Raw genomic sequence first — 10477 nt, forward strand, 5'->3', positions numbered from 1 at the left:
GCGTAGTCTCACAAAGCTAGGGTTGCAGGTTCGATTCGTGGTCAGGACACACGCCTGGGTTGCTTGTGTTCCCAGTCAGGGCATGTACGAGAGGCATGTCATATGGTAGTTCTCCCTCTTTCTCCCTCCCTTCTCCTCCCCATCTCTCTAAAAATATATATATTTTTATATACATTTTTACATACATCTTATATATGTATTCCTATACATATATATTTTTTAAGTTAAACCTATACCCACCAAAAGTGATTCAGCTATTCCACTCCCACTGACCCAAAAGAAAAGAAAGCTTATGTCCACAACAGCTTTATTTGTAGTAGCCCCAAACCGAAACAACCCAAATGTTCACAGAGAGGTTAATGCATAAACAAACCGCTGTACAACCATACAATAAAATAATACTCAGCAGTAAAAAGGAGAGAATTACAGAGCAACAACATGGGTGAGCCTCAAAATATGGCAAAAAAATCCACACAAAAAGAGTACATAGTGTATGATTCCATTCACATAGAATTCTAGAAAACACTAAATAGTTACAGTGACAGAAACCATGTCAGTGGATGAGCAGGAGGCAAGAACGACCACCTCGAGGCACAAAAAGCTTTTCAGGAAGATGAATATGGTCACCGTCTTGATTGTGGTGGTGGGTTTCATCAAAACTTATCAAATTTAAATATGCAGTTACTTTATGTCAAACATACCTTGATGAAAAAAGAAACAAAAGAATTCACAATACAAAAACTGATCCTACAGCTCTTACTAGTTGTATCTATCTGCTCCTGAATGTGATATTTTTAACCCACCAACTCACAATAGGCGCTCTGAGAAGTACAAAAGTACCCCTAATTTGAGGAGCATCATTATTTTTTCAAAAAAAAAAAGAAAGTTTCAACAAAGAGATCAGAGCTCATCTTTCATCACTATGCCACGCTGACTGTTGCGGTGCTGAAATAACACAACAAAAATGCAACAGAATAAAATGAAAGCCTGCTAAGTGCACGCCTCGAGATTTTTAAATATTTTAATTCAAATGTTTACCTTCTTTGATCTAGAGTCCCATTTCTCAAAAACAGGAATAATCCAGCAATACAGGGAAAGCCTTGTACACAAGATGTTAATTTCAATCTTATTTACCGCGGAGAAATGGCAAAGAATTAAACCGATAAATGGCATGTTACATCAGTTATTCATTGTTTGATATTTTTAACTGTGAAAAACAGTTGCAAAAATATTAAGCAAAAACAAGGCACACACAGTATTTTCAGAAGCTTAAAAAACATATCATGGAAAGGAAAAAAAGAGTAATGAGAAAAATCCTAATGGTAACGTTTGAGGACAACAGTTACTAAATTGTGGTCCCTAGGCCAACAGCAGCAACATCTGGGAACTTGGCAGAAATTCAAGTTCTCAGGCCACACTCTAGACTTCCTGAATGGGATAACTCCAGGGAGGGGACCCAGCTACCTGTTTTAACAAACCTTCAGATAACTGACAGCCACTATCTAAAGGATAGAACTATGGGTAACTATTTTATTTCCCTTTTTGTAAGCTACATTTTCTTCAATTATCTTAGTACTTGTACAACCCAACTAAGTTTTTTTCATTATACTATTTTACTAAAACATACACTGAGGGTCTACAGTTGAAAACAATTGCACTTATATAAGCACTTTGGCAAGTCTAAGTTATATGCCTAAAAATCCAAAGGTCCTTGGAACCATTAAATCTGGTAAGACTGAACAAGATACTAAATTACTTACACTACATATAAGTGCAGGTCAAGGTGCTAGGGAAATTGCACAACACTAGAAAACCAGACCCATGATTTTCTAACACATGGACACAAACAGGGTAAGGGACTTTTATGGGTCACATCTGCAAGAGATTTTTATCCCCAAAAGCTGAATTTTTAGGCTCATGTGTAATTTACTAGAACTGCACTGCAGGAATCAGATGTTCTGAAGCTGTGAATGCTTACTCATGTGGGTTCCTGCTTAACCAAAATAAGTACTCGTATGTTATATCTGTCACCAAAACCTAGGCGGAGAAAACAAATTCAGAACACTGGGAGTTGCCAAAGCTTTAACTCTGAGCTTGAAGACCATTAAACTGTCTACCTTTCACCTCATCATCTCACTAAAAACAGAGGCCACAGGAAATAAAAGGCAAAACACAGGCTCCCGACTGACAGGGGAACTGATGACAACATTACATAATTGTCTACACTTTCAGCACAAACCAAAGAGTAACAAAGATTACTAACTAAAGGACAGAATAACTACTGATTAACAGCAAAATACTAACGTCGATGTCGAAGACAAATGGCTACACACTTTAATGTTTCTTGTTTCTATTTTTTAATATCTTTTTTAAAGATTTAATTTATTTACTTTTAGAGAGGAGGGAAGGAAGGGAGAAAGAGAGGGAGAGAAACAGGTTGTGCATGAGATACAATACTGATCAGTTGCCTCTTGCACTCTCCCAACAGGGGACCTGTTTGGCAACCCAGGCATGTGCCCTGACCAGAAATCAAACCAGCTACCTTTGGGTTCGTAGGCCGGCACTCACTCCACTGAGCCACACCAGCCAGGGCTAACATCTTTCTTTTAAATAACAGGAACAAATCCCGGCTGGTATAGCTCAGTGGATTGAGCACGGGCCTGTGAGCTAAAGTGTTGCTGGTTTGATTCCCAGTCAGGGGCACATGCCTGGGTTGCAGGCCACGGCCCCCAGTAGGGGGCGTGTGAGAGGCAACCACACATTGATGTTTCTCTCCCTCTCTTTCTCCTTCCCTTCCCCTCTCTCTACAAATAAAAAAGTAAAGTGAAAAGATAAATAACAGGAACAAATATTCCCATATATCCCATCAAATAAAATTCACATTTTAACCTTTCTATTCCTTGAAAAGTCAATCCTGAAAGTAAATACAAATTATTCAAAAAGGTGATATATACAGTGCTGACCTTTAAAAAAAAATTGACTAGTTACAGAATCATCATGACAACCCCCAAGGGATTTTTCAATACTAAACCCCCAGCACCTAACACCAAACATGGCACAAAGGGGGAACTCAAACATGCGAGGGGGTGAACTGTTACTGAAAGTTTCTGAGCCCTAAGCAGATACCCAGGATTCTGTAAGATTCACTAATGTCGTTAATAAACTTAGTGTTAAGTCACTGCTCCCTTCTAAAATGCAAAGCTTTTGCAGAGGAAGCTTACATTCTTCCATACTTTTGAGCCTCTAAAAGAGTCAATTAAGAACACAAAGTAGCAACATACCCTGTTTGAAGTTACTGCACTCCCTCTGAAAAAAGTAATCTTTGAAAACTCCTGGTATTGTAAGTTCCAAAATCTCACACCAATAACAAATACCGAGTATGCCAGGTCCCCATTATTATCAGATCTACTTTTCTGATTTAACCTTGAACATTTCTTTCACTCTATGAAGTCAGATTTTCCTCTCCTCCTTTTACCCCTGAAAATGCACTTGATCCTGTAACACCAAGCACAAGGCCTTCCCAGCCCCTACTTCTTTTGTATATAAACACCCTCGGCCACACACTCTATCAGCTGTTTGGAAGCTCCACCCCTCCTCCTTTTCCGGGTAGTAACAGAGCAGCCAATGAGCTGTGAGGAGCTGTGCCTGCGGCCTTTTGCCTGCAAACGCTTTTCCAAAACAAGCAGCTCCAGCCTTCACCAGGGGCCACTGGTTCACAGATAAAAGGATCACCAGGCTGTGCAACAGGGTGAGACGAGTAACCCCCACCAACAAGGAAACCCGTGTAATCTGAGCTGTTTGTTCCTCTAGCAGGGAGAACTTAAACCGATCTTCCTTTAGGGCAAATCACGCTTTAAGGTCACCCAAGTCCCAGTTCTCAGGCAATCTAAATAAGCAGCAGAGTTTGAGATGGAAACCTCAAAGATTGCCAGGCTGGAAACAGCACAGTATTACTACTCATCTACCTGAATTTGCAGACAAATGGCCACACTATTCACAACCATTCCACAGGATTTAGGCTAAATGTAAGTTTTTTGAGTGGGACACACTTTTAACAGGGCCCAAAAGTCATGTACATCAGTTTCTAGGCTCCTGGAGAGGTTTGCACAACATTCAGCAAAGGATCAGAAGAGAAACAATGAATGAGTCAGAGTTTCAGAACATAATCGCCCAGCGGATTATTAAGTGAATAAGTGAATCGGTGCAAAACACTCACTCCCTGTATAACTTGGAAGTCAGCTCTCCTCCTACCAACCCATCACAAAAGAAACAGCACTGACTCCAAACAACCAGAGTCAGTGTCTAGGGAGGTGGTAGAAGGCAGTGGCCAGTTAGTTACACATCCTCTTCTCTCCCTACCCCCACACCGCTACTTTCCTACTATACAGGTTCCCTATCAGGCTGTAAATCCTTGTAGCATAATTACACTCGGGAGACATCCAAAAATGGGCTGAAACAGGAGATTGCAATGAAACCAGCTATCAGCCTCCACACCAAAGAAATCATCAAGGGACACTAAGGAGCAAAAAAACAAGTACATTCCTTCAGACCTTTTCTACTTCCTCTCCACCATCTTTCATTTTCAACCCCCAGCCCTCTCACACAACTGTACTCATTTTCATAGTGGGTTAGGGAATTTTTCCCTTTTTTTTGCTAACTATACCTTGCTCAAAAAACTGCTGGCTCCATTTGGGCCTGCTAATGTGCATTCAACAGAGAAAGGAGGCCACAAAATCTCTCAACCGACAAGACATATGCACACACAAAAGGATGCAGGAAATTTTAACTTCCAAACTATGTTAACCCTGAAAATCAAAAATCTGAAACAAAGATAACCTCTGCCTTTTAAATCCCGAGACTGCTGTTCTCCTATCTCAGAGATCTATGATTTTAAAGCACCTTTGCTTTCTTTTGTCAGAAAGAAGGAAGGTGGGGAAAGAACAGAAGGCCAATACATCTTAGCCTTTCTTTATCTTCTACTAAAAATAAGCTATGAAATAAGCCACTTAGGGGAAGGAAAAAAAGAAAGACACCCTGCAGTTCTTTGTCTGTTTTCCTCTGCCTCTCCACCCCCCACACCCCGACTCCTAAATGCGGTAATCATTCTAGATGCCACAACTACTAAATGAACAAAAGGCACTATATGGAAAAGGCATCAGGTCAAGTTAGGCCTCACCCTTTATCCTCAATCTTCTAAAAATATATATGTATATAATTTGAGAACCTGACATTGATCAAAAACAGCTGGCATTCTCCCACCCACCCCCATTCTAATTAAACATTAGGTAGAAATTTGCATTAGGTGTGACAGTAACTCTGAATTCAAGATAAAAATAACTCAGATTCTGCCATCATGCCATTTCCTAGTTTCTAAACAAAAATAAAATCTGAAACTGCTTTATGTAAAATGTACACATAGCCACAGTTGCAAGTTTTCCTGAAACCTTATGAAAAGCCAGCATTACTGGTATCATTCACACATTTACAAAACTCAATCAGAGCCACAAACAGCTCATAAAGGGTCTCACTTAAGCCTGGACATATGTTGGTACATAATATACACTTTAGTACTTGTTCCTCTCTCTAATCTCCACTCCCACCTCCCCAAAATTCTAAATTTCAAATCCCAAAACTTCGAAGTCTATCTGTTCCTAATTTCTAGCCAAGTTTTCCTAAGTGAAGAGAAAAACACCTTCTTATTCCTGGAAAGATTATGAGAAGAAAATCACTTGCCCAGGAACTTCCCTCCCATCCCCCGCTTCCAAACCAAATGCAAAAACTACTTGTTTAAAAACTTTTGCAAATTCCATAACTGGGTATTTAGCAACAATCATCGATCTCTACAGAGGTAAAACGTCCAATCGCAAACAGTAACAAATAAAAGGAAGAAAGAAGGAATTCACCTGAAGAATCCAGCCAAACAACTTGAGTTATATAAACAAAACCCTGCAACAGGGGGAAATGGTGGGGGGATGGGGGTAAGACAGAAAGAGAAGCAGGACACAGGACTTTTTAACTGTGTTTCACACACTAACACTCCCCACCCCTGCTTCCCCCTCTCCCCAGTGATCAGTTGTTCAGAACACTGGCCTCATTTCCTCTCCCCCCTACCCTCTAAATTACCCCTCAAAAAATTTCTCGATTTGTCACAGGAACCTTCGCGAATTTCTCTAGTTGGTCCTGAAATAATCAGTCTGGATTCCAACCAAAACCACTGCCTGAAGGACTCTTATCAGTTACAGCTTTCCCACTGCTCCCTCCCGAGTACATAAACTTGGGGCGAGGGGGGAGGGTAGGAAAATAAAGGGTGTCGTTGGCAATTATTCCCAAAGAACCTTATCTTCATAGAGGGAATTGCCTTTAAGTGGCTAGTACAGGGGCTATTTTGTCAAGGAGATTGTCTTTCTCTTCCTCGCCCCAGCTGTCATATCCACAATATGGAGGGTGGCTTGCTGGAGGGCCTGGGGGTCCTCACCACATACAACCATGGGTAGGACAAGCTTTGTCAGTGGGAAGAAAAACAGTGGGGTTCTTCTAGGGACCAAGGAGCCTTTACCGGGGGTCTCTTATTTAAAACACTCAGAGCTCTTTATCACTTACAAGAGGGGCCCTGAGCAGACTACTCTCTTCCTAATATAGAAAGGAATTAGGGATAAAGGAGGTCACTCGAGATACCCCAGTTCAAGAAGCACTAAGTGGAGGGAATGGAGGCATCTCAAGAAAGGGGGAAAGGCTTCACTCTCGGGAATTTCTATCTCGAGTTCCTAAATCAGAAGCAAACAGGAAAGAGAGACCTTAAAAGGTGGCCTTGGTGAAAAGAGGTGGCTGGTCTTGCCAAAAAAAAAAAAAAAAAAAAAAAAAAAAAATTTTTTTTAAAGGCTGTCTTGGGAGTCCAAGCGTCGTGGAGGAAAGTCAGAGGCAATGGGGCGGGGGTTGCAGGAAGAGCGAGGAAAAACGCACATTTCGGGGTACTAGAAATAAAGGGGGAGCTGAAAAGGCTCTCGGCTCCTAAGAGGTGCCAAGCAGCCGCCGTAGGCACTGGGGGAAGGGAAGGAAGGGGGAGCCTCGGACAGTGGCCTGGAGTGCCCCAGGGCCCTTGCTTGGGTTTCAGGGGGTGCCCTAGGCATCCCCACACCACCCCCCACCTACAGCCCGAATCCTCCCTCCACGAAGGATACAGCTTGACCACATCCGTGTCCATCCGCCTCTTGCCCGGACTGGGGGATGACATGGTGTCGCCGCTGCCTCCCCGTCGCCTGCGCCGCCGCCGCCGCCTCCCTTCCTTCCTCGGCCCGTCTGTCACGGGCCTCGGGCCCCGGCTCTGAGGAGCCCGCGGCCGCGCCGGCTTCTCGGTGGAGGTGGCAACACCCCCGCGGTCCTGTCGGGTCCAGTCAGCCGCCGCCGCCCCCCGCACGGGGGAACACCGGGCACTGTCCGGCCGAGTGGGGGTGGGGACCCGCGGCGCCCGGCTCGGGTTGCCCCTCTCCGGTTGTAGGTTCCTTCGCGGCCCGGCCCCGGCGCTACTCTGCGCCGCGCAACGCTCCCTCCTGCCTGCTCTAGCTCGCTCGTCTGCTCGCCTGCTCACCCCCTCGCCGGCTCCCTAGCAGCCTCCACGACCAGCGGACGATTCCAGCTAAGTCGGCCTCCCTACCCCAGCCTCGCTCTGGGCGCCGTGATGTCACCTCTGTGACGTCATCGGTGGGGGCGGGTCCAGCAGGCAAAAGGGGTGGGCGCCGCCGTGGCGTGGCTTTCCCGGGGTATTCTGGGAGGTGTAGTTCCTCTTTCTCCTGCCTTCATAGCCCTGTCCCCCTCCCCCTACTGACCTACACACTTAATCGCTCAACTGCCAGAGTCGTTATCATCATCGTAAACGATAATAGTAACTAACAGAAATAATGCATTCATGTGTTTTGGGGTAATGAATCTCTTTGTCACATACACTATTAAAAAGGATGTGTATTTGATTTGAGGAGGCCAAGGTGGAAATTACTCAGGCACCAAAATCTGGAAAATTCCCATACCAGCAGGATCCCTGCACTCTGCTTCCTCCTTGGATGGAGAGAGTTTGTTTGCAGCGATTGTAGACTACAGCAAGGCTTCCTCAGAGCTCGCAAATCAGAGTTCATTATCCTCCATGCGTATAGGACAACTATTTCAAAGATTAGAGTTGAGGCAGCAAGGTGACAAGGCCCAATAAATGCTGTACTCACATCCTTACTCTACAGAGTATGAGGTAAATTTACAAAGTGAATGCCTTTTAGAAGCAGAAACACCTTAAATATGCTGTAGTTCAGGACAAAGATCGTCTGCTCTCCAAACTCCCATACCAACCCTATGTACTCTGTCATTCATTCAGTAAAGATTTATTGAGCACCTACTGTATGCCAATCACTGTGCTGGACATAAGGATATCATGGTAAACAAAGAATCAGTTTACACAGCCCTTCAATGTAGTCTGTAGATCTAGAGTGTCAGCATCACCTGGGAACTTGTTAGAAATGCAGGCTAGAGCTTCACATCACACGTACTGAATTAGAACGTGCAGTTTAACAAGGTCCCCAGGTGATTTTTATGCTCAGTGAAGTCTGAGAGACACTACTCAACAAGCCACTCCAAAAAAAAAAGTGATTTGGAACCCAGGAGTCAACCAGGCAAAGGGGGCAGGAAAGAGAGTTCTAGACATTTCTCTCTCTCTCTCTCTCTCTCTCTCTCTATATATATATATATACATAATATCACTTTTTCATTGCCATCACTTTTCAAAATTTTTTATCTATGAATCCACTTGTGTTTTGTCAACCTCACACACACACACACACACACACACACCCTGAGGCAGCAGCAATCAGCTAAAGTTGAAAGTTGTTGGCTCCTATCATTACATCCCTCAAAAACAACTGGCTAATTTGTGTGTGCGTGCTAAATATACATAACATAAAGCTTGCCATTTTCACCATTTTAAAGTGTACAATTCAGTGGTACTGAACACACTCACTGTGTTGTGCAATCATTACACTACCCATCTCCAGAACTTTTTCATCATCCCCAAACAGAAACTCTGTACCCATCAAACAGTAACTCCTCATTCATCCTCCACACCCCTGACCCCTAGTAACCTCTGCTCTACTTTCTGAAAAAGAGGGGCTATTTTGATTTCTTCTAAAAGGGGTGCATTATTCATTCCTAGTGCACACAGCAATTCTATAAGAAGGAGGACATGCCTGAAGAAAGGGATTTCTAACCCCCTTTATATGACCACTTTGTTAGAGGAAGATAAGGATGGAGAAGAAAATTGCTCCCGACTGTGTCTCCTCTTGGTTCTTCAGACTCCTGTTGCTGCTACCTTCTCTCCCAACGTGACTCCCCTCTCCTTCACCTGAGTAACTCCCACTCCCATGATGAGACAGTGCTTCTCAAGCTTTGGTGTACTTCGGAGTCACCTGGGGAGCTTGTTAAGTTCACAAATGTCCAAGCCCCACCCCTGGGGATTCTGATTCAGAAGGTCTAAGTGGGGCTTGGATGTCCGTGTCTTTAACAAGCTCCCCAGATGATTCTGATGCAGGCCAAAGTTTGAGAACCACTGCTTGAAGATTCCAACAGGTATCGGCACTTTCAAAACACCTGCCTGACCCCTTGAGGTGGGTGGGTCCTGTGCTTCCATAATGTCCTGTGCAAATAAGGATATTTCCCACCCACCTGAGCACAAGATGGCATGCTTAGAGGACCCAAAGGTATTGTTTCCAGAACAGAAAGAACTGGTCGAGGACGGGACACTGAGAAAGAATGGCATGAGGTGCATCTAGGAATTTTCCCTGGTGCTTTACTCTTCACAGACGCTATGCTAATTGTCTAGTTGGAGAAGCTTGTTCTGGACAACGCTGGAGAAGGTAGGGCTGCTCTACCTGGAAACGCAGTGGAGACCTGGCCCTCTGAGCAGAAAAGGAATCACCCTCCTTAGTGTGTCTAGTAAGTATCATAGCTCTGGGTTACTTAGGACAAAGCTGCCCCTCCCCAGCTCCTAATTATGCCTCGGTTAATTGCATATATCCTCCTGGAGCCTCAATTTTCTCATCTGTAAAATGTGGCTCATAACCTGAGTGGGCTGTTGGAGGAAATGGAAAAGATGAATGGGAAAGCCCCTTGTAAACTATAAACTGCTTTTCATAAAGTTAACGTGAAGTGTTCATTACAAGGTGTAATATGATATTGGTGGTGACATTATTGTACCATTAATATCAACCCCCCATTTGCCCCACACCTTATTATACACTGTACATCATTTTAAGGAAAAGGGCATTCACTTTTGGGAGGGGGTACTTTTAAAAAGATGTCACACAATCAGTTTCTTCTCTTTGCAGTGAAGATATGTTCACATTTTAATGATATGCCTTTCCTCTCTGGGCCTTCTGCCATTTGCTCCTTCCTAAACCCATCTTCCCTCTTCTACCATCCTCTCCTCCCTCCACACCCCCCTCCT

At 43.9% G+C, this 10477-nt stretch overlaps 1 protein-coding gene and 1 long non-coding RNA gene across 3 annotated transcripts in view; both read right to left on the reverse strand.

The window, feature by feature from the left end:
* Positions 1–7684, reverse strand: part of UBE2H (ubiquitin conjugating enzyme E2 H) — a 100706-nt gene extending 93022 nt beyond the window's left edge. Inside the window, exon 1 of one of the 2 annotated variants that reach the window (XM_028525334.2) lies at positions 7179–7684. In XM_028525334.2, coding sequence (XP_028381135.1) covers positions 7179–7231 — 53 coding nt within the window. In that variant the 5' untranslated portion in view covers positions 7232–7684. The remainder of the gene's footprint in view (positions 1–7178) is intronic. The other variant, XM_028525332.2, reaches the window with a different exon arrangement.
* Positions 4045–7172, reverse strand: LOC118497179. The gene is made up of 2 exons (XR_004899717.1): positions 6676–7172; positions 4045–5946 (listed from the first exon to the last, which is right to left on the reverse strand). It is a non-coding gene; the product is annotated as an uncharacterized LOC118497179 (long non-coding RNA).
* Positions 7685–10477: the final 2793 nt, after the last annotated feature.

The sequence above is a fragment of the Phyllostomus discolor genome, chromosome 10 (genome assembly GCF_004126475.2).
Source record: "Phyllostomus discolor isolate MPI-MPIP mPhyDis1 chromosome 10, mPhyDis1.pri.v3, whole genome shotgun sequence".
Taxonomy (NCBI): Eukaryota; Metazoa; Chordata; class Mammalia; order Chiroptera; family Phyllostomidae; genus Phyllostomus; species Phyllostomus discolor.